Source organism: Coccidioides posadasii, chromosome 1 (assembly GCF_018416015.2).
Source record: "Coccidioides posadasii str. Silveira chromosome 1, complete sequence".
NCBI classification, from domain to species: Eukaryota; Fungi; Ascomycota; class Eurotiomycetes; order Onygenales; family Onygenaceae; genus Coccidioides; species Coccidioides posadasii.
In genome coordinates, this window is record NC_089407.1 from 1,731,815 (window position 1) to 1,756,760 (window position 24,946).

Below are 24,946 nucleotides of genomic sequence, written 5' to 3' on the forward strand. Positions count from 1 at the left end.
GAACGAGGTGCTTCGACGATGACGGTAATTTACAGGCACGTGATGTCACTGATGTGCAACAATTACGGCTGGGCGCAGCGACCAGACACGCAGAGCCTGGCCGGGATGCAAACAAGGCAAATAGGACACTAAGGCTGAAAGGGGCCAAGCGTCGGTTAGTGAGTTACCCCTCCAAAGTCTGTTGTCGAAGGCCACAGCGAAGGAAATCTCTCCACTCATTTTTATTTTAAATCCAGTCCCTCATCGGAATTACATCTTCCTCCATTCATCCCTCAACCTCCCGGCGTCTTCCTCTTCTCTGCGTCTTTCGGTCGGCCTTCTTTTTGATCTCAACACCGCACTATCTAAACTGCTCACTCTTGAACACCTATCACCATGGCCGACGATGCGCAGGTAAGCCCACCCTCTGTCCTTCATGCGGTTTTGGAGGGGGCATGCGACTCCCCGCACTTGCAAAACACACCCTTCGTTATTTTCAGTCTCTGTATTTTTGAGAATTTTCTTTTTTTTTTTTTTTTTTTTTTTTTTTTTCCCCCTGCCCTTCTCCCCTCAACACAAGTCAATGGACATTTCATTCACTGATTTTCTTCTTCTCGGCAGCATGAGCACACCTTTGAGAGCGCCGATGCCGGTGCCTCTGCCACCTATCCCATGCAGTGTTCTGCCTTGAGAAAGAACGGCTTCGTTGTCATCAAGAACCGTCCTTGCAAGATCGTCGAAATGTCCACCTCTAAGACCGGCAAGCACGGCCACGCCAAGGTCCACCTTGTCGCCATTGACATCTTCACCGGCAAGAAGCTCGAAGATCTCTCCCCATCCACCCACAACATGGAGGTTCCCCATGTCTCTCGCAAGGAATATCAGCTTGTAAGGCCCGCACTCCTCCCCTGCGCCCCCCTAACAAATAAATGTTCGCTAACGCCCATCTCCAGATTGATATCTCTGAGGATGGTTTCCTTTCCCTGATGGCCGATGATGGCTCCACTAAAGATGATGTCAAACTTCCTGACGGTGAAGTCGGTGACAAGATCAATAAACTTTTCCGCGTTGAGGACAAGGACATCAGTACGTCCATGCCCTGTACAATTCTAAGTCTTGCTCTTGGTTTACTAATTTTCTCTCTCTAGACGTTGTTGTCTTGACCGCCATGGGCGAGGAAGTCGCCATGGATGCCAAGGAAGCCCCTAAATAAATGCCTTCGTATTGGATTTTCCCTCCCCCCTGTTAGAATCTGCGTGTTCACGTCCCCGAACTCATTGTTTGGACGTGGGATCTTATTGGGAAAAAGATGGGTTTTGCTCGCTCTTACCCAGCTGGAATGCAGTGCTAGAATTTATCTTTCCAACGCTGTTCACCGGCAGTGATGATTGTTTCATGGGACTTGAGCGGACATTTTTGATGCCAGCTCTCGCATGACAAATTAATGATGAAATATAAAAAAGACTTGTGTAAAATCTATCGCTGAGCTTATTCTATGTATCTTTGTTGACGTAAATTTGGGCGCAAAATATCATCAGAGTACGGAGAACACTTCATAGAGTTACACTTTTCGTGACAGGCAAAACTTGTGTGGTGGCAACAAAAGTATGTGCCGCCACATTTTCCCTTGCGGGAACCGGAAACTAGGAATACATGACTTAACTACCGACCCGAAGCTGGCTACGGAGCACCGTACATATCTTGTTTTTTTTTTTTTTTTTTTTTTCCTTTCACAGTTCCTCCGCCAATGATCGTCTAGATGGAAGAGACGAAGCGCGGCGTCTGCGGCCAGGATGGTTGTCGGGAAAAGAGCTACTACTTAGAAAACGGCCTATGGTTCTGCAGACAGGGGCATCAGCAGGAGGTATTGCACAACTCCTCCCCCTAGAAAGAATCCAGGTTGCTGGATTTGACATGAGATTGCCGCAGTCCGCGTCCGCTAATTTTAAATAGGGCCGGCAAGTAATTGCGGATGATGACGATTTTGGCACTCAGGGGCGGACTATTCGCCAGAAAAAGGTCACCACAGAACGTCTATCAAAGAGTTAGTTTGTCTGCCCAGAGGCATTGATGACGGGAAGACCTGACCTGAATTGCGCTACAGAATATTCCGGGAGTCAAGCCTATCAGCTTTTTTTGGAAGCGTATCAGCTTCTCCTTTGGAAGCAATGCCATGCTCTTATTAATCAAAGGGGGTTGCCTGGGGAGCTTGAAGTAAGTAAGCTCTTTTACCTTGCCAGGACCGCACATCGATTATAGAATTGCTGATTACCTGGCAGCTCATTGTGAAAGATTTATGGGCGCTGCGGCTCCAGAAGCTTTACGAAAGAGAGGATGACAATTATCGGTCTGACGATAATATTTCGCAGCTCTTTAGCTCGCAGACTGAATGGACCGAACTTGATGACGAGGAGTACAGATACCACCGGCGAAGGCTGAGCGATTCACCCAAGGTGATCGATGCTGTAGCACTGTGCTATCTGGGTACTCTATTGCTTAGAATTCCAGTTAGTATAGGATATATGCAAAGGTATCCCCCAAAAGACCGACACAGAAGCATTCAAATTAGGGCTAATTCTTCTACCTCTACGAAGGTGGATTGTCAGGGATGATATTCCATTCCTTAGGCTGAGCCGCTTTGTGCCGCAGGACATGAAAGAAAGGCTCCCTGCAGTATATCATAATGTGCTTGACCCTCGGGTATATTCACTGCTTCATCAGACAAAACCTAGACTATGAAATGCTAATCACGGCTATAGAATGTTCCCACTGGGGACCAGCTCCATCGAGCGGTTGCTGATTTAGCTGACTTGTATTCCCGGGACTTTGGAGTTACATTTCCTCGCATAAATTTGCCTTTGCTGCTATTCTCATATATTAAGCAGCTCGCATTACCTTGTACGGCTTATCTACCTGGAAAATCTCGCCTTTGATTTTGAAATTGATATTAACGGCTGTTTAGTGGAGATATATCCAGCAGTGAGCCGTCTGAAGGAGCTCTCAGGCTTCGAATTCTGCTTCTCCAGACAACCCGGGCGATTTAATCGGGTCTCTCTGCCCGAGGTTCAGCTGATGAGCCTTGTCATTATTGCCGCGAAGCTGCTTTATCCACTTGATGACATAAAAAGATACCCAGATTCTTTGCAGGATCCAGCTGCCCAGATCATAGACTGGGAAGCATGGGTGGAAACTCAGAAAGAGTTTGATCTCAGGGGCAAGAACACTGAAAGGCTTACACGGGGGTGTGAAATAAAGGTTGACGAGAGTGATGTCCTTCAGATGACACCTGCACAGCTGGATGATTATATGGACTGGTACAGCAAGATGTGGATTGATACGAAGAAAGGTTAATCTCGAATGTACTTGATATTTTCGAATTTCCCTGCTAATTATCGATGCACAGGAACCAATCCGTTTGCAGATATGTTCCCGACCGACCGAGTGGACACCGATGAAGTGAACCCGATGCCACCGCCGGATGACGATGATGATGGTCCGGAGATCTCCAAAAAGCTGCACAAGATGCTATCGAGAATGAAAATGAGAAGAGTAGTTGCGGATGCCGATGTTATGGCGCTGGCTGAACCAGTCGCCCGACCGGGGAGCTCGTATAAACGCTATCGAAACGAGAGCCAGCTTTCAGAGTACGCTAAAGCATTTTATCAGGCAGCCGCGCAGGTCATAGGCGCGTCTTTAGAGACTATGGTATATACTGTATATCGGACAGAACATAGGATCCAGAATCCGGATGGGACCAGAAGTAGAAGCAGGAGCAAAAGCAGATCTAGGTCGAAGAAACCGAATGAGGAGATGGCTGACTGTGACATAAAAAGTGGATATGACCCAGCTAACTATGATACAACAAAATAAGTCACTTAGATAGTGTCTACAAACTTCATGAATGCATACTTTTTCGAATCATTCTGCGGAGTGGTCACGGCGGTTCCAGGCTTCCTTGGCCCAATGCGGAAATTAGGGTTTAGGGCTTATTACATCCGTCATGCCCACCCGCTAAGCGAAACACCCTTCAAATCTTGGACCTTCTCGACGACGAAGCAGAGGACTGCGAGACAACAGCAGGTAAATCCGCAACCAGTAAGTCAAATCATCCTCGAAACCGAGACTTTGCGTTTCGCAACATGTTTACTGACATTTTTGTACCCTTTTTACAGTGCAGATGTAGGTCAACCTCCAAATCAACCCTCGCCACCCCATCTCGAATGTCCGAACGTCCGAACGTCGACGTGATGCTTCTGTTCAACGAACCCTCAATACTGACACTTCTTTTTTTCTGCGATTAGCTTCGTCAAGACCCTCACCGGCAAGACTATCACCCTTGAGGTGGAGTCGAGCGATACGATCGACAATGTCAAGAGCAAGATCCAGGACAAGGAGGGCATTCCTCCAGACCAGCAGCGATTGATTTTCGCCGGAAAGCAGCTAGAGGACGGCCGTACCCTCAGCGACTATAACATCCAGAAGGTACATAACATCCGCAAAGTTTGGCAGTTTGATTTTTTTTTTTTTGATGTCTTGATATGAGAGCACGGGAAGGGAAAGCATGAGGAAGCAAGATCCAGGCAGTTGGGATTGGGGATTGAAGAAACCGTTTTTCTTCTTTTGAACAGAAGTATCTGACTGGGTGTTTCGATCATCTAGGAATCCACCCTTCACCTCGTCCTCCGTCTCCGTGGCGGTATCATCGAGCCTTCCCTCAAGGCTTTGGCCAGCAAGTACAACTGCGAGAAGATGATCTGCCGAAAGTGCTATGTATGTTTTTGAAAACCCGAAACCTCCTCATTGATCCCGAAGCACGAAGTCTTGCTAAACTATGGAACAACTACAAAGGCCCGTCTTCCCCCGCGTGCCACCAACTGCAGAAAGAAGAAGTGCGGACACACCAACCAACTCCGACCAAAGAAGAAGTTGAAGTAAACGCATTGTTTCGGCTGTTTCTTGGTGTCCTTGTTGTGGAAACGCAGCACATGGGCTTGTTGGGATGATGATGCAGGGCGTTTAAAGGGGGACTTTGATGATCCATGTTTTTATAATGTCTTTTACGTCCCTTGTAGCCTCGGAAATCAACAAGTTCAATTTCTTCTTTCATCTCGCGACTACCGTGTGCTTAGAAGTTACAGAGTCAGCTTAGATGCCGACATTTACGGGACATAGACGGGTCTAAAATACAATGGAACAGAGTTGCGGAAGACCAAAAAAGCAAGCGGAATCATGTCATAATCAGAAGAGCATGCGTGCCATTTTATCCTTATCGTCATCATCCTTGCCCTTGTCCTTGTGCTTCTTTGCCGGACTTCCGTGACTATCATCAGATTTATTAGCAAACGAGGGTCCCTGATTCGGAAAAAATAGTACTCACGCGAAAAAGAGGACTTTGATCGCAATGGCCAGTCCAGCATGTAACACAATGACCAGGATTAACAAGATCTTGCTTGCTCTTGTGTCCGCCGTGCTAAGAACGGGATACAAATTCCGTAGCAAGAAAAAGACCGTCCATCCGAACCCAACGCCCACAAGCACCCAGTTGAGGGCCGTAAGCGGACTCCAGCTCACCAAAGCAACGGCGATCCAAATAAGATTGGCATAGCCATAGAGAGCCCAGCACTCAATTAAGTCTGCACTGGTACTCCCGAACCAGCGTAATGCTCCCCACAGAGCGATGGGAATGACACCCGTGTATCCGTACACAAGCCCTGCGGCACCAGACAGGAGGCGGAAATCATACTCAAAGTGACCTTTTTTCTCACGGGCGAGATATTGGGAAATAGTTCCGGTAAGGAAAAGTATCACGACGACGGTGGTGGCGATCCAAAAGGGCCCGTAGAGATCCGCATTGCCGTCTAAAACATCAAGGAAATTAGAGCGCGGATATAACGTTGCCGTGCAACGCCGGAAGACTTCGCTGGTGTCCACGTCGAAATACTGTGCGTAGTATGATAGAGTCCAAAAGCGATGCTTGGAAGGTGTGCCGCCGGGAGAGGTGTCTCGTCGGGAGGAGCTGCCTCCTAGGAATGGGGTCGAATTGGGACGGGACTTGTTGGCATTGCGGGAACTCTCCTCAAAGTCTGTTCTTGTTAGTATGATATGGCACTGGACTATTGGCAATGATATTGCTGCCTACTTGAGGTGTGGAATTCCAGGTCCTCTTGGAGGTCGGTGTGCCCAAGGTCGCCCTACAGCAGCTATCTGTCAATTGTTTTCTTTGAATTTTCAGCCTTGCCGTAAAGCAGGATGTTACTATACCTCAGCATCTATATCGACGACAACGTCGTAGCCGCGGTTGGCCATGATGAGCAGCTGGGATCGAGAGCTGGAAGGCTGCCGGGAAGTCCAGAGTTCGCCAAAACACACGATTGATTACGTGGTGGGAGCTGGGAGTTGAATCATTTATCGCCACGCACCAGCCGTGCTCCTAGGCTCAAGCCACCCCTTGTGGCGTAGACCAGCCCCTTGGGTGCCCCGACGCCACAGAAGGTGCCTTATGTATTTTAGTAGACGTCCAGAACTGCGTTCTTTACGACTAGCAACCACGGAAGATGCTGCTGTGTATTGAAGGATGGTACAAGCTTCTCGCGTAGATCCATCGAACATGAGCGTTATCTCTGCCATGCTTACGGTACTTGGAATGGCAGTATGAACGCTGATTTAGCAAAATCAACAAGCTGACAATCGTGTTCTGATTCTGGGTGATAGTATAAGACGTAGTCTGCTCGCGGGTAATCACTACTGCTCACGATACCGAAGATATTAGACTAGCAACCGGCGTACCGTCTTGTTCCGGGCACTTGGCGACCCTAGATGTTTATCTTGTCATCTCCGTGCATTAGCGCTACTCCGCAGAGCGCAGAAGTCCCCCGAACCATTGTGGTGCAAAATGAACATTTCCAGATGGGATTCTTAGAGTATATTCCACAAGTTCTCAAAATGGAACAGGCTGACCAAAACTTCTTCTAATTCATGCTATTTGTCCTTCATAAACTCATCACCTCAGCTTCCTCTCTGAGTATTCCCCCACAAGTACCCAAGTTCCTCAACCAATGCTCTCACCGGTGAAAGGCATCGGCAACGACAAGTCGAGCAAATGAAAAATCTCTAGCATCACGGATAATGTACACAGACTCATGGACCAAGTCTCAATCAAAGAAGCCCAGGTAGAGCTTAAGAAAGTTGAAATATCAATCTGTTAATTCCTCTCAACACTGACATGTATCAAGCAAAAAAGTAGACAGACTGACAAAAAAATAAAGGGGGAAAGAACAAAAAGGAAAACGGATAAAAAAAACCATCCAGGCCAAAGAACTTTTGCCCTCCCTTCCGTCCTAAAGTGGAAAAGTAGAAATTATGCCTTTCGAATCCTGATGTTGCAAGGCAGCGCACGAGGAACAGAAAATTGACGCGCGCAGGCTGAGAGAAAGGGATGCGGAGAAGAAGCGAGGAGAAGAAAAGGTGCGGATGGTATCTCTGCATCAAGAGACGGAAGACCTCATGGATATCCATTAAGAACGCCGTCCTTAACATGAAGCTCCGAAGCAGCAGAACATCAGAGCAAGACATTAACATAAGAGCATACGAGGCTGGAAAAAAAGAAGGAAGGATGAATCACACATGCGAAGTAATCATAAAGAACATCATATCAAAGAAAAAGCCCCGAGTAAGACAAGTCATTCATTCCGTACAAAGGGTTCTCATCTAAGACTTCGTTTCCTCCGTGGTCTCTTGGCTAGCATCCTTCGATTTGTTTGCGTCAGCCGCAGGTTCTCCGCTTTCGCCACCTTTGTTCTTCACGTATTCGTCATAAACTGTAAGAGCCTCATCGACCTTGGCTTTGAGGGCAGCATCATCGTCGACCCTAGTTAAAATTGTAAGCTATGCCGTCAAAAAGACAGACCGGAGCGCAGATGAAACTTACAAAGCAAGTAGTTCAGCGTTATCCATCTCTAGAAGCATACCCGTAATCTTACCCGCGAGCTCAGGCTGCTGGGCCTGGATCTTTGGGTAGATTGCCTCACCAAGCATCTGCTTCTGCTGGGCGGGTGGTGCGGCATTCAATACTTGAAGAGTGAGGCCACTTGGGCTGGCGTTTTCATCACGTTGGCCCACGGCCTGGGCTGGGGCCCCTTGTCCACGACCGGCTTGTCCTGGGCGTCCCATACCTTGTTGCACTGGCATTCCGCGTCCATACTGACCACCTGGACCCATTCCTTGGACATTTGGCGGCATACCTTGGCCGCTAGGGGCTTGACCACGTCCTCTACCGAATGGAGCTTGTACTTGGCCCATCTGAGGATAGTTAAGACCGTTTGGAATTCCAGCACCCTGCATACCCATGGGTAGGCCCTGGGCACCAATTCCATAGGCGTTGGGTGGGATTTGCTGATTAGGGTTCATACCGCGGCCACCTTGTTGTCCAGGGAAGCCACCGAACTGACCATGTCGACCACCTGGCATTCCTGGAATCACCATACCAGGTTGCTGGAATGGCATACCACCGCGCTGATTCGGAATGAAATTCTGCTGGCCGGGGCCATAAAACACTGCAGGCTGCATGAACTAACATGGAGTTAGCGCTACTTTAACTTGGGAAAACAGATATATTGTTAAACTCACCGGCTGCGGCATTCCGGCGGCCGCGGCCGCTTGCTGCTGTCTAATTGTGTTACGGGCCTGGATACTTGCCTCGAGCTGTGCAAAGAAGTCAGTAAGAGGGCCTGGTTGGATAACTAGATCGACACGGAAATAAAACTAACCTGGCTTCTTCGAACATCCTTGCGTTGAGCCAATGCAACATACAGAGGTTTTCCGTGCACCATACGCTGATTCATCTCCGTGACAGCCTTTGAAGCCTCATCGGGACTGCTAAAGCACACGAATCCAAAGCCCTTGCTCTTTCCAAGAGGCTTCTTCTCGGATTTTTTGGACTCGGCCTTGTTTTCCTTGTTGTCCTTGTTTTCGGCATTGTCGCCAGCCTCGTCCTTCGGCTCCTCCTCCTTGGTCTCGGGTTCCTTGGAGTCTTTCTTTGCCTCTTTTTCTGAATCAGATGTTGATTCTGGGGCGAAATCCCGCATGACCTTGGCGGAGGTAATAGTACCATAGCTGCTGAAAAGCTCTCGTAGTTTCTCGTCGTCAATATCATCACTAAGGTTCTTGATGTAGAGGTTGACTCCCTGGTATTTCGAGGCCTTCTCAATGCGGGCAGCCTCATACTGCTTGCGAAGCTCCTCCTCACGTTCATGTTTCTTTTGAGCACGTCCAACATAGAGTTTCTGGCCCTTAAAGTCTTTGTCGTTTAAGGCTTCGACGGCAGCAGCAGCATTATCATGACTAGTGAAGTTGACAAATCCGAAACCACGGCTCTTACCGGACTCCGCATCGCGAGCGAGAGTAGCGGAGGTGATTTCTCCAAATTTCTCGAAAAGATCACGGAACTCCTCCTCTGTGGTATCTTGGTCGATGTTCTTCACGTAGACGTTTGTGAAGTTTGCCTTCATTTCCTCGAATTTGCTCTGACGGTCCTTCTTGGCAATGTGGTGACCAACAAACACTTTCTTATCGTTCAGCAACATGCCATTGACATGTTTGATGGCGTTCTGGGCAGCCTCAGCAGTCTCATAATGAACGAAGCCATAACCCTTGGAGTTGCCGAACTCATCCTGCGCGACCTTGCAGCTAAGGATGTTACCGAAAGCGGCGAATGTGTCGTGAAGGGCCTTGTTGTCGATAGCAGTATCCAAGTTCTTGATAAAGACATTGCCCTGACCAGTCTTGCGGAGAGCTGGGTCACGCTGAGACCACATAATACGGCAGGGGCGGCCCTTGATCAAGGTATAGTTGAGATCTTCCAAAGCACGCTCGCCGTCGGCGGTGTTGTTGTAGTTGACGTAGGCATAACCCAAAGATCTTCTGGTAACAGCATCACGGCAGACACGGATGGACGCAACTTGGCCAATAGAGGAGAAGAGTTCGAACAGCATGGCCTCGGTGACGGAAGGATCTAGCTCGCCGACATAGAGGGAGGCAGAGTGGGGTTGAGCGGTCGGGGTGGTAGAGGAGGTAGTCTGGCTAGCTTCGCCAGCGGTGGTATCGGCGGCGATGTTGGCATTGCTGCCATTCGTGGCAGACTCAGGTGCAGCACCTGGAGTTGTGTCAACTGGAGGGTTGGTGGCGGTCTCTGCAGACATTTTGGCCTTTTTTTTTTTATTTTAGTTTTTTTAAAGTCTGGGAGAAGAGGAGAGTTAGCAGACTTCGGTTACTTCATGGAGGTGAAGAAGAAGAAGAAGAAGAAGAAGAAGAAGAAGAAGAAGAAGAAGAAAGCGGTTTTTCAAGGTAGCTTGGTGTGTTTGTGCGCTTCCAGTTTGTCATGTGAGACGGCCGTGGACAAACGAGGCTCGCAAAGAAACAAAACAGACCTCAGCAAGTCGATGGCGGGTGTGAAGATGCCACAGAGCCGAATACGATTGCTTTGCTAAAGGGTGCGCGGGTGGGAAAGGTTATGTCAATTGCGGGTGGGCAACGGAAAGACGCGAGGTTGAAGTGAGATTTGATATGCCACAACGAAGCAGTAAAAAACGACTTACCACGAAAACCTCGAAGAGAGGCAATTCTTTTTTTGAGAAGTTACGAGTAATTTTCAGGAAGGGGAAGGGGGCAGGAAACAACAATCGAGAAGAACAATCTTTTTCAACGTGGCCTGAACAGCTCCTGGGTCTGTTTAAGCGAGGAGAAAAGAGGAAGAAGACTTTTCGACGGGAGATGGATGGTTGTGAGAGAGAGCGAGGAGAGGGAGAGAAAGAGAGCGAGCGAGCTGCAACTTTTTTTGCCAAAAACCGAAACGGAAAATCTGTGATAATGCGCTAAACCCAATCGGGCAGCCATGGCCTGGTGCTGAAATTTTCTGCTTTTTTTTTTCTTTTTTTTTTTCCCACACGTTCGTTGGGCGGGTGGCTCGACTCGACCGGTTTTGTTCGCTGGAAACTTCCTCCAAAACCTACCAGACTTGCGCTGCATGGCACACTTTGCCTGCCCGATCCGCTTCCATACCCCGTTGCTTGATAGATATATATATATGGTTTAACAGAGTGTGGACTTTGCTGTCTTTGGAATCAAATTTAATGACCTCTGATGATGCCCTGTTGCAGGTACTCATTCTCTACAGGCTGTCACTGTACATTCCGAAGGCAGTAACAATACAATAACACCGGGTCAAACGCATTCCACCATGCTCTCCCCCCCCCCCCCCCCCCCCCCCCCCCAAATGAATGGACCTAAACCCGTGGCTTTCCACTTTTATCTGCCAGGGCAAACTGGTCTAGAACGACGGCAGATAAAGAATTGGGTAACCCGCAATCACGCCCACACAAGGCCACTCTCTTTCTGCTTTCTCTAACTGAGATCGAATCCCGCCCCGGAGTTGATCGCGTACATCAGTTTCTCGTGAAGAGTCCTTGCGCTTGTATAGCGCGGCAACTTCAAGAGATTTGCACAGGTGCTGGTGCTAGGCAGCCGCTCTTCGTCAGAACTTGAATCTCGGATGCTGAATCGCGGATTTAAATGGCTGAATCCCAGAAGCGGGGCTCGAGGCGTTGAGGTGACGAATTTCAACACTTTCTGTCGGTCAGTGTTGGGCATTGATTCCATCACCTGCCAGAACAATTTCACCGTCATGTGCTCCTCCATGTCATCACCAAGCGTGTACACGCCGCTGTACACTGTATTGCGCCGTAGGTCTGCAACGTCGATCTCTCCCGAATCGCCGCCGACGAGTCTCTGAAGTTCCCCTTGGTTGAACATGGAGAGCCAAGAGGGCTGAATTATCTGTCCAACACCTTGCAGGAACGCATTTGTTTGCAGGTAAGGCTGAGCTTGAAGTCTGTGGCGTGCAATATACGAGATGTACACCAGTCGATTCTGGTTTGTCACGGCGATGTTGGACCCATTTGGCTTGAGTTCCCTCGTGATAGTTTGCGCCTTCTCTGGATCATCGGGCCCTGTGCCAGGAACCGTAACTGTATCTGTCACGGTAAAGTTGAGAGAAAAATCTTCCACGTTGCCAGGATAGTTCTTGAGTTGTAACTACACATGGAAAATTAGTAACATATCAATCTATAATCGAATACCTGGTTGAAAACGTACCAAACCCTGATATAGGCTCTCATCCAAGTCCCGAATATCATTAAGATTGGCACGGTAAGCTGACTCCTTTGAAGCCAAACTCGAACCACCAGTCAGGGCCCATTTTAATAGAAAGAATCCTGCGAAATTAACATCAACCAAAATGCCTTCATAAAGGCATTTTCCAATAACCCGACCGAGAAACTCGTAACGTTTTAACAATTCTCTGATCTGCTGGTTCCACTCTGCGCTCCTCTCGGGGACTCCAGCTTGTCGAAGGAGGGCCTTGCGCTGTTCCACCGCCGTCGGATTAGGATATAGCAAATGCTGGTCATTCTCTGAGAAGAGGCTCAACACCCCGGAAGGGTCAAACGCGTCGTTAATGATGCTCGTTAAAAATTCTTTTGTCACTCCTCCACCGTCAATGCCTGCCTCGACCGTATCAAACTTATCAATGAACGTAATTTGGATAGGTTCCTTTAGGCCCTCTCCCAGAGGATAAAACTGTTCAAAGGCATCTTCAAAAAGGTTCTCTCGCCGTATATTTGCATGATGTTTGGCAAGGATGTCCTGTGCCATCAGGCGCCCATCTAAGTTAAGAGACATCGAGTTCTGAGCCACAGACAAGCGCCATGCGTCAGGATCAACGTACCCCTTCCGTCTCCGTATTTGATCTCTGTAAATGAACTCCCTAAAAATCTGTACTCGGGTAGTGAATGGAATGAAAAATGGCATATTGCGTAAAATCTCCAATCGCGGAGCGACTGCTTCCAGTTCCTTTTTACGCGCAGCTTGCTGCTGTCTTTTCCTAAGGAGCTCGGTCCGACGAACCTGCTGTGCTCGACCGGTACCTACCAGTCCAAGGAAATGTCCGAGATCATCGTCTTCTAGAGCTTCATTTTCTAGGTCGGATTCTTCGTCGTCTTGCAGTTGATGTCTATTCTCCTCTTCGGCTACAACAGTGGGAATAAACCCTTCCATATCAAATCGATCGGTCATCAGCCAATGGCCATCCGGCAAAAACTTTCGACGAGAACTAAGTCAAAAGTTAGTAGGTGCATTTTGCTTCTAGGAAACAAAGAGCAACTTACTCTCTCTCATGGACCATCCTTAAAAGCCCAATCACTAGTCCTTTAAAGTACTCAAGGGGTATTCCAGTTACACCCCCAAGCTCTTTGCTCTTCGGCTTCACGTTTGAACTCTTTTGTGTTAACATGACCGCAGAGGCATTGAAATAATCGCGTATCCCAACGCGCTCCGTTTCAACTTCGTCAGATGCCAGATCCGCGGCACTCCAGTATAAAGTAAAGGCTAGATTTTTCAAGAAGATCGTTAAATATTTCACTTCTGCAAGCGGTAGAGTGCTCTCCTTCGTCCATGATGTATTTCGGTTGAAGACAAAGCCATCGAGTGATCCGCCGGAGAAGAATTCTTCATCATCTAGGACCTTTAGGAGAAACGTATAGAGTTCGAGGAAGAGGAGAATAATAGTCCATTCCTGTTCACGTCCGGGCCAACTTGTACTGGGTTGGTCAGCTATACCTCGTCCTTTCGTGGAGGATGCCTTCAACATCTCCAGAATTTCGCCAGGTCTCTCAACCACGGTGCGATAAACCTTTGTTGATTTCGTTGCATTCCAGAAATACTTGATAGCAGGCATTCGAGAAGATATCAAACCTCCCCGTTCGGTGGTGGACGCGGAACCTAGGTATAACCACATCCGAATCTCATCACCTCTGCGAGGGAAAATCCTGAGAAGGGTCAACGCATATGTGGCAAGACTCTTTGCTTCGTCTTCGGCTTGATCATCCATTCCGGGCAACCCATCAACACCAGCACGGGACAGTAGTTGGGTGATATTGTTCTGATTGACTAGACTGAGGAGCTCATACCGAACAAAAGGTGGAAGTGGGTTGTATCCTTTGGATACGTCTTCCTCTTCAACATCTATCCTCTGCGAAATGTCTGTGGCAACAGAACTTAATAGGGACGACACAGCCTTCACAAATAAACTCTCCGGGGCTTGCTCGGAAAATGTGGATCCTAACGCGTGCCTGTGGAAGAAGATAAAGTATGCAAGGAGCCAGATTCGACCAACCGTGTCGTTTGAGCTGAGAAATTGTTGAGATTGGAGTATATGAGAGTCCAAAACGGACGCCAGGAGCTTGTAATTTACCCCGACGGCAAGCTCGTTTAAGGAACCCAGGTGATCCTCCAGGGAAGGGATTGTTAGATAAGTCCGGGCAAACCATTCGTACGCCTCAAGTGTGTCTGAAGTTATAGGCTGTAAAATCGCGAGAACAGCTTGAGTGATTAGCCCCCGTGTCATATTGGTATCTCCGGACCTTGCCCAAGGACTTGTAGTTAAAGTTGCCATAACCTGATAGTACTCCCGAGCCTTGTTCGCCATGGGCCTGGGTACGAGCTTCGTAAGGAACATGAGCAGACGGAGCTTATCATCTGTGATAAACGCAGGAGAACCAAGTCGTGATGTGGATATGACACGAAGTGTGGTCGTTGCAAGCCGGGAGAGTAGAACCGCCCATTCTCCTTCGACAAGAAGCGAGGGCATCTCCTCCACAGTTCTCTGGAAAGCCCGAGAAAAATAGTCCAGCCGTACAGCATCATCCTGATCACTAGCATCAATAAAGGCCAGGAGAATCTTAAGCTGCCTGACACAGTCGGAAGCTGTCGGGTATTGTGTTGGAGGCCCGCTCGTCAATCTCCCCGCAGCACAATCAGGCAGCCGGTAGCCCGGGTTTCTCTCCTGTTCATATGTGTCCCACTCAATTCTCCAAGAAGCACGCGTGGTTTTTCGGGCTATATATCCCCTCCATGTGCGCTGGATAGTTCGACTAGAGTTCAGCCGCTCCCTATCCAGCTGCCTTCGAAGGCGTTCCTGTTGCGCGATCGCAAGGGTGGCTTGGGATCCATGAGCGGAAGGAGGATGGCGCTTTGAAGGAGAATGGGCTGCGAACGGATTTACCGAGGAGCGGCTCGAGAGATTTACTTGTCGCGGCCGGCGAGAGTTGCCAGTGAATGATTGGAACATGTCGGACTCGGAGCTGTGAGCGTAAGGGGCGAGTTTGAATTGGAGGCAACAAGATCTGGTTCAGTTTCTTTATGTCATCTCTATCTATTATTCAGATTAGCGTACCGATTTATTAAATATTAGAGCACACTCTTTGTACATCTGGAAAAGGTGCTGGAGTTTTGAAGCTGGACGAGCTTACAGTGGGATTGCATCCGATTTATGACGATGATGGGGCGTGCCCCTTCGATGCCCACCATAAGGCAGTTAGCTGAGCTCGCCACAACATCACCAGCCCTGCTGAACTGGCAAAACAGAGCCCACCAACGATGACCGGATTCACTCGTAAATAGAATACATGAAAGGCTCGAATACGTGTCAAAAAAGATTCCAATTACATAGAATGTAAAGCGTGGTTTCCGTAGTATGCTTTTGTATGCAGTATGGTTAGGAACATGTCTTCATTTGACTAAAAAACTACCCATCACAAGGCGCCATAACCAAGACCCATGATAATATATCCACAAACGCTAATTTTCGCCATATGCACTCAATGACCGTTTTTACTGTACAAAGTGAGGTTAAGAGAAGTGTCGTCGACTTCGGAAATGACCGTCGAGGACGCTTCATTGAGCCGGGAAGAGTCGGGCATTTTCTCTCGCGACGCGGAAAGGAATGTTGACTCGGAGGTATAGACGGATTATCACCCGCTCACTTCTCCTTCTCGGCATTCGACTGTTCGTTGAATTCTTCCTCTCGCCGCTTGAGTTCTGCAACCTCCTCGTCATTCTCTTCCACCCACTCTTGCAAAAAATCCTTCCCGTCGTATGCTCTTTGGGCATTTACTTCTTTGCCACTGGGCAATTGCAACCTCTTTGTGTAGATACTCCGTGTCGGCTCCATGCGTCGGGTCACGAAAGGTGTAAGCTGTGGTTAAAAAAAAAAGGCATTAGCCCGAGTTCAATGCAGTAACTTCAACTACCATGGGCAATGCACCAACCTTGAATTCGGTGAGGCCTTCGGGGACAACGTATGTTCGCACTTTCGTCCAATCGATCACGTATCTGCCCTTCTTCCGACCGAAAAAGCCCATGGACCCCGTGCGGTTACCCTTGTAATAGCCGGGGCCGACTTGTTTGGTAGTCAGACGCAGGCGCGCCTGGAGGCATTGAGTGGGTTTAAACATGATCGTAAGAAAGGATTCTGATCATTCGCAATGGACAGTCGAAAAACCGGACCGTTATGAAAGGATGACGGCGGCGAGTGGCGGGTCTGATAAGGCGAGATGAACCGAACGAGGATTTCCAGCGATCAGTTTGGGAACTTTTTGCGGACGAACCTTCGGCCAATCAGCACGCGGGAACCTCCGAGCTGCAGGGATCAGTTTTAAGCTCCACAAGCGCAAGACCGTCAAAAAATAAAAAATATCGAGATTTTTGCTGCACGACTCGGAATTCGTGCGATCTCCCCGTGCTTTTTTTTTTTTTTTTTTAAAAGAGCAGCGTGAGAGGACATATTTAAACCATGCCAGGAAGACGGTCGAACGTCCTGAATAACCTCAAGAACGATGCCCCGAAATCCAAATCCGGCGCTGGAAAACGCAAACTCGGAAGAGGCCTTGATGCACTAGCCATCGCCGAACGTGAATACCCCCAGAAGTCTGGTGTCAAACTACACCGTCTCGGGGACGACGACGATGATCATGATTCCAGACGCAAGCGAGGATTCGGCCAAGACGCCGATGATGATGAAGCTCCCTCTAAGAGAAGAAGAACAGAGGAGTCGGACCTTAGCGAGGACGGTGGAAGCGACAGCGAGGGCAACGAGTGGAGGATAGGCCAAGTGGATAGCGAAAATGATAGTGAGATTGACAGTGATGAGGCTTTTGGGTCGAGCGACGAAGAGAGGTTCGAAGGCTATACTTTTCGTGCCAGCTCGACAAGGAAAGGCTCAAGAGCACCATCCAAGCCCGGACGCAAAAATCAGAGTGTCGACCTATCTGAGGGCGAGCGGGATGGCAAAGAGAGTCCCTCCGAAGATGAACTGGAAGATGATCTTGGGGATGACGCGGTGGATCTTGCCGCTGCATGGGATATGAACGCGGAGGAATCAGAAGAAGAGAAACGGAAATCTGCCGCAAAAGCGCGGAAAGAAAATGGCAAGGAGGACGCAGAGAGTGACGATGAATCTTCTACAGGCACGGAAAGCGACGGTGAAGAGGACGATGAATCTGATTTATCTCTATCCGAAGATGACGGTGCTACTGATACGCGCGGCCTATCGAAGCTTCAACGATTTGTTAATGCACTCAAATCGGAAGATTCAGACGAAAAGAAAGCCGGTCAAAGCACTTCCATTACCCTCCAAGGCAGTGAACCGACAGAGTTTGGCTTGATATCAAGTCGAAAGCTTACTGTTGCCGATTTGCTGCCTACGATCTCCGACTATCGTATGAAAGGCTCCTTAAAGCACCTTCATGTTAGGACTCCTGAAAAGAAGAGCAAAAGCGGTGGGATTCCGGGGAAACTTGATGTCCCTCTTTCTAAACGCGAACAAGACCGCCTCGATCGGACTGCTGCTTACCAAAAGAGCAAAGAAACATTAGACAGGTGGATTGACACCGTCAAGGCAAATCGACGGGCGGAACATCTGTCGTTCCCGCTTCCAGAGACCGCATCCATACAAAATGCCAAGGTGACCGATTCAAAACCGAGGACTGACCTCGAAACTACAATCCAAAATATCCTGGTTGAAAGCGGCCTAGCAAGTTCGAATGGCAAGGATGCGGAGGATCGTATCCAAGAGTTCGAAGAGTTACAAACGAATAAGCTCTCCATTGAAGAGCTGCAAGCCCGTCGCAACGAGCTTCGGAGAGCGCGTGAATTGCTTTTCCGAGAAGAAGTACGCGCAAAGCGAATTAAAAAGATCAAGAGTAAATCTTATCGGCGTGTTCATCGAAAGGAGCGAGAGAGACTGCAACAACGTGAAAGGGATGCTCTAGCCTCGGCCGGAGTAGATATGGAAGAAGAGGATCGGGAGCGAGCTGATCGGTTGAGAGCAGAGATGAGAATGGGCGCTAAGCACCGTGAGAGTAAATGGGCAAAGAGTGTGAAGCAAACGGGACGCGGAGCCTGGGATGAGGATGCACGTGCTGGCATAGCTGAGCAAGCTCGCAGAAGAGAAGAGCTACAGAGGAGAATAGAGGGGAAGCGAGTTCAGGAGGAAGGTTACACGGGCTCATCGGGTTCGGAGTCGGACGAAGATGATATCGATCCTTTTGACAATGAAGCTGAGTCGGACGATGAGGTCCGAAGGCTGCAGCGAAAACTGGAGAAATTGGAGGGTGATGGGGCTGCAGAGGAAGAACTCACAGGGCCGCATGCTAAGTTACTTTCCATGAAGTTTATGCGAAACGCCGAGGCTGCTCGAAAGGCTGCCAACGACGCCGAAATCAAGAAACTCAATCGTCAGTTCGCTGGGGAAGAGTCAGCATCAGAAATAGAAGACGATGAGGGAGGCCGGCGGCGTTTCGGCAAGAGTGATCAGGGCAGCTCCAACAGAGAATTGCCCGTGGCGAAACGACAAGAGTTTGAAGAGCCTACCTCTGACGATGAAAATCTACCTGAGGCTGATGATGACATTGACATTCGTGTGGATGGTAAAACAAACGGTAAAACCAAACAACGGGCGCAAGCGGCTTCGCTCCGCAACAAGCAGCGCGCACAGACCAAATCTAAGCCTAATGATGCAGACATGGACATAAATCCATGGCTATCAGAAGGCACAAAACGGTCACGGAAGAAGAAAGGAGCGGTGGATGGTAGCATGGATATTACCCTTATTGAAAACACTGGCGCAGCCAAACAGGAAGTGGAATCAAAACAGAATGGTGCTCTCAAAGAAAAGGCTGCCACCCAACAACGCCAGAAGCCCGGTGGACACGAGGACGACGTTTCCGATGACGAAGAGTCACGCGTCCCGATCTTACTTCAGAACGAAGAGCTCGTCAAGAGAGCATTTGCCGGCGACGAAGTCCTGGAGGCCTTTACCAAGGAAAAGCTTGAGACTATTGAGGATGAAGGGGATAAGATCGTTGAAGACACTCTGCCTGGATGGGGCAGTTGGACAGGCTCTGGCCTCACGAAAAAGGAGAAGAGAGAGGCTAAGGCCCAGCGGAGTTTTAAAACCGTCGAGGGGATAAAACCTGCTAACAGAAAAGACGCAAAGTTGGATCGAGTGATTATCAACGAAAAGCGGGTGAGAAAGGTGTGTGCCCGGTTTTCCTTTTCTTATCTTCGGGGTTTTTTGGTACTGATTCTCCAAAGAACACCAAGTATCTTGCCTCTCAGCTGCCCCATCCGTTCGAGTCCAGGCAACAATACGAACGATCTCTTCGTGTACCCATAGGTCCAGAATGGACTACCAAGGAAGTCTTCCAGGACAGCACTAAGCCCCGCTTGATGGTGAAACAAGGCGTTATCAAGCCGATACAAAGGCCTCATGTGTAAATAGCTATTACGGAGCATTTGGTATACTTTATATGCTAGGTAAAAGTCACTGCTTGTTTTGGGCACAATCATTCGGGAGGCTATGGGGAATGTGTCGATCATTTTAGCGCGAGATTGCGATCTGGATGGGCGATTAAGGATGATGGGCGCGGATGATGCGAGGAGCCGTCAGGAGCGACCTTTTTGGGTCTTCTCCACGCGCGACGTGGCCGGGGTGCCGTAGTATTTCAGGCCAACCACCTTCAGACTCGGCTTGATGGAAGGTCAAGGCTGAACATGATTATATCAGATGATTCGTTGCTTTCACCTGTACGGACTACTCGATGGAAGAGAACGGGCTGCGGGTGGGATGAGCTGGTTTTCATTTCGCTCCAAGCCCAGGGACCCGTCTTAGGGAATCACGTGGGACGCCAGGTCTGGGCGCCGGGAGCCGGTACTATCGTACTCCGTAGAACGGGGCAGATCACCTCACAATCCTCAGGACCTTTAACTGCTTCCGCGTGTCGACTTGGCATCAACCGATGGCTGACTCGATCTCGAGTTTGTCCGTTGAGTTGTTGGACTTTTCCAACAAACCTCATTTTCCTTTTCTCGAGGATGAACGGAGAGCGTTCAGGATGATCTCAGGCCCACGAAGGTGGAGCCGCCGCCCAGCTAAAAGTGGATGCGAGCGTCAGCCGGGACCGGAAATCCAGCTTCTGCGCCCATTTCCATCGATGCTAGACGAGGGGCACCCATCACCAGACTGGCAGCAGTGACATCCTGTGCCAGTAACTTGTAAGGCTTTATGATTGCTTTCTCGCTCGGCGTTTTCCCAATGTGGCAACACCACGCAGGATTCCTGGTCTTTATCTCGCAGCACTCCTTCGAATACCCAGGAAACATATAAATTGAGCAGGCCGGCACCTGGGATGCAGATCTTCGCAACTGCAAACAACAGTGCTACTGTTTCGAGTTCATCACAAGGCCAATAGCTCATCGAATATTTCCCAAAGAGGTAAGTATTTTTGAATCTCAATTGTTCTCTGTCATGTGTGACGGAGCTGGCCATGTTCATCTGAACCGTTTGTGCTTCCAGCACAACGCTCTTGCTCCTCTCTTGCCGGTTTCCTTCTGTATCAGATTTTCAAGTTGCTTGGTTCTGCACTCCTTCCGCGTCCCCGTCCGCCATCCCCCACAGCATGGAGCCAGGGGTTGGAAGTATGGTTTCTCCTACGCCTCGTGGCCTGGTGTCTGCTGCCACCGTCAGCGCAGCCTCATTGCGCGCCGTGGTGGTGGGGTGGGTGTGTGTATACGTGGACTCGCACCCTCTGCAGCCCTTATAAAGCAGGCGCCCGCAGTCTCGTTTGGCCCGCGAAGGGCAAGTGCACCTCCCCCTTTGCTGCTATTGCATCTGATTTCGGCAATTCTGTCTGGCGGCGCTTCGTTCTCTTCTTCCTCTTCTGGCGCTGTCTGGCGTGCGGGCCTTCGCGGGGCTGTGTGAAACATGGTCCAGCTTACAAAGATGTGGCTCTCCCAAGCCGTGCTGATATTTTTAGGGATACTCCTTAGTGCAGAATCCCGCCCCTTGTCACTGGATCCGGACGCTCGGGTCGGCGACGTACCGTTGACAGCCTTATTTCGTGTGCCACCAATTGCCAACCGGGCAGTTTCCCTGCTGGAGACATCGACGGAAACTTCCGCAGTAAGACATTACGCCACATTGATTCCATTCCGTGTTTCTAGAAAAGCAGTTGTTGACCGCAATGACAGCCTTCCGCCTTACAAAGATCGCCGGTCGGGGATATATCTCCAACGCCAACAACCCAAAACTGGGCTCGACCAGCTCAGGCTCAGCTTGGCTTCTCATCACCCCGCCGGCAACCACTAAAACCAGAAAACCCAACTCCCCGTGTTCCAAGCCGCATTCAAGCCGCGATCAGCTATTTCAACACATCCTCGGATCGTACCCTGACCACGACGTTAGGACCAACAGGCCCGACACGCCCAACCTCACCAACTGGAACTGGAATAGTTTCTTCCACCTCGCCCACATCCCAGCCAAGCATGGCTTCGCAGAATGTGTTTCTCCCTGTTTCCAAAGACCAGATACCCGCCAATATCCCAAAAAGGGATGGTCATCCTGTCCGCAAGGATCACATTGTCAGTTTCTCACTTTCATTGGGTCTGAATGATGCTAACCTAGGACATATAGACGGATGCCCCCGGGCCGATATCCACCAACAAGTTCTACGCCAATTTCTTTCTAGGCAATCAGAGCGACTACTCGTTCATCCAGCCGTACTCAGTCGGATGGTCCAAGGGTGCAAACCCTACGGGGAGCTTTGGCTTGGCCATCTCCCATAGTGATGCGAACCAAACGGTGTTCGGTGAACGAAGTGACGTTATTCCTGGCAACCCAGTCAGGTTCTACGCCAATCCTGTCGGGATTCAGTCGATCATTTTGTCGGCTGAGGAACTTAAGAACTCTACTACTCTAAGCCTTTCAAACCCCCAAGCTTTCTCTGCAAATGTCATTCTAAGACCTCAGAAGGATTCGGACGCGAGCGCATCCTTTCCACTGGTCCAGGGCATGGGATTTGTAACGGGTCTATACGACAACTTACAGCCCGTAATCCAGTCACAGGTGTCGTTTAAGCAGGTAGATGCGGCCGGCAGCCCCAAGGATGGTATCTTCAAGTACAAGGCCTCCCTCCAGGATGGCGCCAGCTGGCTCCTGTATGTCACTCCGGAAAATGGAGCGGATCCCAAGTTGGTTCTTGTGTCCAACAACACTATTCGAGGTTCCAAGGGTTTTAATGGCTTCATCCAAGTTGCTAAGGACCCTGGGAACGGTGACAGCATTTACGATGGATCCGCTGGTGTTTACCCGACTGCTGCGAATATTGCGGGTTCAGTCACAGGGAATCAGGGAACTTACCAGTTTTCTTGGACCAAGGCTGGAAAAAATGCGAACAATACGCCATTGCTTATGTTTGCGCTGCCTCACCATGTTGAAGCATTCGACGATTCTTCAAAGAGACGCAAAACCGATTTGAAACTGCAAACGACCACAAAGGGCCAAGCTACAGCCTGCGTGGGTGACTCGTGGACCATGATCGAACCAAATCTGCCTGTTGATATAGGATTCGAACCCTGGAAGCCAGGAATGTCAGGAAAGCCTTCGCTGTCAGCAGGCGCAAAAGAGCAGATAAAGGCCGTCGCTCTCTCCGAGTTGTCCCAAGACATGGAGTCCCAGACAAATCTGGACAGTATGTACTTTAGCGGGAAAGCTTTGGGGAAATTTGCTGGCGCAGTATACACTGCACAGGAATTGCTACAGGACGCCGGCCTCGCGTCGCGAGCTCTAGAGTCTTTGAAAAAATCATTTGCGAGATTTGTGGAAAACAAACAGAAACATCCACTTGTCTATGACACTGTGTGGAAAGGTGCGGTTTCTTCTGGCACATATCAAACTGGGGATATATACCTCGATTTTGGAAACACTCTTTACAACGATCACCATTTCCACTACGGGTATTTCATTTTGACAGCTGCGATAATTGGACACCTCGATCGGTCATGGCTCGATACCAATAAAGTCTGGGTTAATATGTTGGTCCGCGATGCATCAAATTCCGTTTCTGACGAACTTTTCCCGTTTTCACGAGGCTTCGACTGGTTCAATGGGCATTCGTGGGCCAAGGGACTGTTTGCCTCGATCGATGGCAAGGACCAAGAATCTACCTCTGAAGACACCATGTTTGCGTACGCTCTAAAGATGTGGGGTAAAACTAGTGGAGATGCTAGCATGGAGGCTCGAGGAAATTTGATGCTGGGAATCCTCTACAGGTCACTCGACAGCTACTTTTTGATGCGCAGAAGCAATGTTAATCAGCCAAAGGAATTCATTGATAATAAAGTCACTGGGATTGTGAGTCACTTCTTTGCCTGAGGAAATCCTTGCAATAATTAACTAATAGTCTTAAGCTGTTTGAAAATAAATGCGACCATGCCACATACTTTGGAGCGAACTTGGAGTATATTCAAGGGTGAGCATGTACTCCATTTTAACTCCAAACCGCAACTACATGCTAACTGTATATTTCCTTAGCATACATATGCTTCCTCTCCTCCCCGCTTCGGCCTATACTCGGCGGAGTGAGTTTGTGAGAGAAGAATGGAATGCAATGTTTGCTCCCAATGCAACCAAGCCCGCTGATACCGTGGAAGGTGGGTGGAGGGGAGTTCTTTATGCCAACCTGGCAATTATCGACGCAGAAGCCTCTTGGAAATTTTTCACCCAGCCAAATTTCAATATGGGTTGGATTGATGGCGGTGCTAGTCGAACGTGGTACCTCGCATATGCAGCTTGTAAGTGCAACCGTCACATGTGGGAATTTGGAAGATACCCACATATGTTGTCCCTGACTGACATGATTTTAGGCCTCGGCGGAGGACCAAAGTATTAAGTCGCACCACTTCTTTCTCCAGGTGCAAATAGGAACATATATTTATCTTATAAATTTAGGGAGCATCTATTAAAACACCTGGGACCATATTTAACGTGGTCACTCAATTACCACATATTTTATATTTCGGGCTCTTATATGGTGGCTTTTTCGTGACTTTTCCTTTCCTTCCCTTCTTATGGCAATATGGTTTTCCTTCTATTGATTTATGTATGACGAGATAACCTGATTACTGTACGTCATGTATATATTGTATATATTGCTACACGATATTCTACGTCGATCTGAATCCAAATGCGTGAGGATGAGTGCGGCATGTGAATGTACTGCTTCTATGGCTCGGTAGGCTCGACGACAGTCTACCAATTGTGATAGAAGTGTGTGATCTTTACAAAGTGCGCCCTAAGGGGACGATAAGGCGGTTGGGATTGTACGGAGCTTTTCCGTGGTGTCTGGCTAGGAAAGCAGAATATCGTCTCACCCTTCTGAGTTCCAGGTCCACCTTAAACCTCCGAAATTGCTTCTCCAATTGGTGCTGTTACCGAATGTCCTGGGTAGGTAGACAAGTCCCCCCTTGGTGCCGACTTGAAACCATGTTTACTCCGTATTCTATTTATCTTTACAAGGGACACCAAAGCTTGTAGACATTGACCATCCTGTAGCCAAAGCGGTAGCCATCCCAAATCCTTGTGTCTTATTGTTAAATTTGAGCATCATCCGGGCCATCCTCATTCTGGAGGAAGATCACCAGGATTTCGTGTCCGTGCAGGCAGAGTCTCACAGAGTAAAGGTAATGGAAGAAGTGCAGAGTAGTCTTATGGAATCAGATTCTCTTCAAGCCAGGTTTGAGG

The 24,946-nt window shown here is 49.0% G+C and overlaps 9 protein-coding genes across 10 annotated transcripts; 4 read left to right on the forward strand and 5 right to left on the reverse strand.

Moving 5' to 3' along the window:
- Positions 1 to 226: 226 nt before the first annotated feature.
- Positions 227 to 1,538, forward strand: TIF51 (Eukaryotic translation initiation factor 5A). The gene is made up of 4 exons (XM_003071307.2): positions 227 to 393; positions 601 to 867; positions 933 to 1,065; positions 1,128 to 1,538. The coding sequence occupies exons 1-4, from the start codon at positions 376 to 378 to the stop codon at positions 1,190 to 1,192; spliced, it is 483 nt and encodes a 160-aa protein (XP_003071353.1). The 5' UTR covers positions 227 to 375; the 3' UTR covers positions 1,193 to 1,538.
- Positions 1,539 to 1,722: 184 nt separating this feature from the next.
- On the forward strand, positions 1,723 to 3,852 carry RRN7 (Pol I core factor CF). Its single transcript, XM_066123245.1, has 8 exons — positions 1,723 to 1,843; positions 1,933 to 2,023; positions 2,084 to 2,193; positions 2,259 to 2,509; positions 2,574 to 2,679; positions 2,739 to 2,877; positions 2,942 to 3,325; positions 3,383 to 3,852. The coding sequence occupies exons 1-8, from the start codon at positions 1,739 to 1,741 to the stop codon at positions 3,847 to 3,849; spliced, it is 1,653 nt and encodes a 550-aa protein (XP_065979319.1). The 5' UTR covers positions 1,723 to 1,738; the 3' UTR covers positions 3,850 to 3,852.
- A 1,308-nt stretch (positions 3,853 to 5,160) lies between these two features.
- D8B26_000495 (uncharacterized protein) lies at positions 5,161 to 6,339 on the reverse strand. The gene is made up of 4 exons (XM_003071309.2): positions 6,241 to 6,339; positions 6,119 to 6,170; positions 5,357 to 6,062; positions 5,161 to 5,299 (listed from the first exon to the last, which is right to left on the reverse strand). The coding sequence occupies exons 1-4, from the start codon at positions 6,283 to 6,285 to the stop codon at positions 5,218 to 5,220; spliced, it is 885 nt and encodes a 294-aa protein (XP_003071355.2). The 5' UTR covers positions 6,286 to 6,339; the 3' UTR covers positions 5,161 to 5,217.
- Positions 6,340 to 6,929: 590 nt separating this feature from the next.
- Positions 6,930 to 7,583, reverse strand: D8B26_000496 (uncharacterized protein). Its single transcript, XM_066123246.1, has one exon. It carries the CDS (start codon positions 7,555 to 7,557, stop codon positions 7,207 to 7,209), a length of 351 nt encoding a protein of 116 aa, XP_065979320.1. The 5' UTR covers positions 7,558 to 7,583; the 3' UTR covers positions 6,930 to 7,206.
- A 103-nt stretch (positions 7,584 to 7,686) lies between these two features.
- On the reverse strand, positions 7,687 to 10,175 carry PAB1_1 (Protein phosphatase PP2A regulatory subunit B; the record flags this gene model as incomplete). Its single annotated transcript, XM_003071310.2, has 4 exons — positions 7,687 to 7,846; positions 7,907 to 8,547; positions 8,605 to 8,679; positions 8,745 to 10,175. The coding sequence occupies 4 exons, from the start codon at positions 10,173 to 10,175 to the stop codon at positions 7,687 to 7,689; spliced, it is 2,307 nt and encodes a 768-aa protein (XP_003071356.2).
- Positions 10,176 to 11,088: 913 nt separating this feature from the next.
- On the reverse strand, positions 11,089 to 15,236 carry D8B26_000498 (uncharacterized protein). Its single transcript, XM_003071311.2, has 3 exons — positions 13,197 to 15,236; positions 12,127 to 13,141; positions 11,089 to 12,066 (listed from the first exon to the last, which is right to left on the reverse strand). Exons 1-3 carry the CDS (start codon positions 15,155 to 15,157, stop codon positions 11,377 to 11,379), a joined length of 3,666 nt encoding a protein of 1,221 aa, XP_003071357.2. The 5' UTR covers positions 15,158 to 15,236; the 3' UTR covers positions 11,089 to 11,376.
- A 315-nt stretch (positions 15,237 to 15,551) lies between these two features.
- D8B26_000499 (mitochondrial 54S ribosomal protein mL41) lies at positions 15,552 to 16,406 on the reverse strand. Its single transcript, XM_003071312.2, has 2 exons — positions 16,137 to 16,406; positions 15,552 to 16,063 (listed from the first exon to the last, which is right to left on the reverse strand). Exons 1-2 carry the CDS (start codon positions 16,320 to 16,322, stop codon positions 15,848 to 15,850), a joined length of 402 nt encoding a protein of 133 aa, XP_003071358.1. The 5' UTR covers positions 16,323 to 16,406; the 3' UTR covers positions 15,552 to 15,847.
- A 254-nt stretch (positions 16,407 to 16,660) lies between these two features.
- D8B26_000500 (uncharacterized protein) lies at positions 16,661 to 19,944 on the forward strand (the record flags this gene model as incomplete). The annotated part of the gene is made up of 2 exons (XM_003071313.2): positions 16,661 to 19,402; positions 19,462 to 19,944. The coding sequence occupies 2 exons, from the start codon at positions 16,661 to 16,663 to the stop codon at positions 19,642 to 19,644; spliced, it is 2,925 nt and encodes a 974-aa protein (XP_003071359.2). The 3' UTR covers positions 19,645 to 19,944.
- A 257-nt stretch (positions 19,945 to 20,201) lies between these two features.
- D8B26_000501 (uncharacterized protein) lies at positions 20,202 to 24,438 on the forward strand. 2 transcript variants are annotated; one of them, XM_066123247.1, is made up of 7 exons: positions 20,202 to 20,641; positions 21,183 to 21,328; positions 21,397 to 21,786; positions 21,839 to 23,557; positions 23,614 to 23,675; positions 23,738 to 23,997; positions 24,070 to 24,438. In XM_066123247.1, the coding sequence occupies exons 3-7, from the start codon at positions 21,691 to 21,693 to the stop codon at positions 24,093 to 24,095; spliced, it is 2,163 nt and encodes a 720-aa protein (XP_065979321.1). In that variant the 5' UTR covers positions 20,202 to 20,641; positions 21,183 to 21,328; positions 21,397 to 21,690; the 3' UTR covers positions 24,096 to 24,438. The 2 variants fall into 2 exon arrangements, with proteins under 2 accessions (XP_065979321.1, XP_003071360.1); XM_003071314.2 differs by lacking the exon at positions 20,202 to 20,641 and having other exon boundaries at positions 20,926 to 21,328.
- Positions 24,439 to 24,946: the final 508 nt, after the last annotated feature.

Coding starts and splice junctions, on each gene's coding strand:
- D8B26_000501 (XM_003071314.2), top strand. CDS start 21,131: ATGGTCCAGCTTACAAAGATGTGGCTCTCCCAAGCCGTGCTGATATTT. Junction 23,558..23,613: donor ATAATAAAGTCACTGGGATT/GTGAGTCACTTC, acceptor AATAGTCTTAAG/CTGTTTGAAAATAAATGCGA. Junction 23,676..23,737: donor AACTTGGAGTATATTCAAGG/GTGAGCATGTAC, acceptor ATATTTCCTTAG/CATACATATGCTTCCTCTCC.
- D8B26_000499 (XM_003071312.2), bottom strand. CDS start 16,322: ATGTTTAAACCCACTCAATGCCTCCAGGCGCGCCTGCGTCTGACTACC. Junction 16,064..16,136: donor AAGGCCTCACCGAATTCAAG/GTTGGTGCATTG, acceptor TTTTAACCACAG/CTTACACCTTTCGTGACCCG.
- D8B26_000496 (XM_066123246.1), bottom strand. CDS start 7,557: ATGTTAATGTCTTGCTCTGATGTTCTGCTGCTTCGGAGCTTCATGTTA.
- D8B26_000495 (XM_003071309.2), bottom strand. CDS start 6,285: ATGGCCAACCGCGGCTACGACGTTGTCGTCGATATAGATGCTGAG. Junction 6,171..6,240: donor TCGTCGATATAGATGCTGAG/GTATAGTAACAT, acceptor TAGCTGCTGTAG/GGCGACCTTGGGCACACCGA. Junction 6,063..6,118: donor CCTGGAATTCCACACCTCAA/GTAGGCAGCAAT, acceptor TAACAAGAACAG/ACTTTGAGGAGAGTTCCCGC.
- RRN7 (XM_066123245.1), top strand. CDS start 1,739: ATGGAAGAGACGAAGCGCGGCGTCTGCGGCCAGGATGGTTGTCGGGAA. Junction 2,680..2,738: donor ATAATGTGCTTGACCCTCGG/GTATATTCACTG, acceptor TCACGGCTATAG/AATGTTCCCACTGGGGACCA. Junction 2,878..2,941: donor TAAGCAGCTCGCATTACCTT/GTACGGCTTATC, acceptor ACGGCTGTTTAG/TGGAGATATATCCAGCAGTG.
- TIF51 (XM_003071307.2), top strand. Junction 868..932: donor CTCGCAAGGAATATCAGCTT/GTAAGGCCCGCA, acceptor GCCCATCTCCAG/ATTGATATCTCTGAGGATGG. Junction 1,066..1,127: donor CGTTGAGGACAAGGACATCA/GTACGTCCATGC, acceptor TTCTCTCTCTAG/ACGTTGTTGTCTTGACCGCC.
- D8B26_000498 (XM_003071311.2), bottom strand. CDS start 15,157: ATGTTCCAATCATTCACTGGCAACTCTCGCCGGCCGCGACAAGTAAAT. Junction 13,142..13,196: donor AGGATGGTCCATGAGAGAGA/GTAAGTTGCTCT, acceptor CTTTTGACTTAG/TTCTCGTCGAAAGTTTTTGC. Junction 12,067..12,126: donor AGAGCCTATATCAGGGTTTG/GTACGTTTTCAA, acceptor TTCCATGTGTAG/TTACAACTCAAGAACTATCC.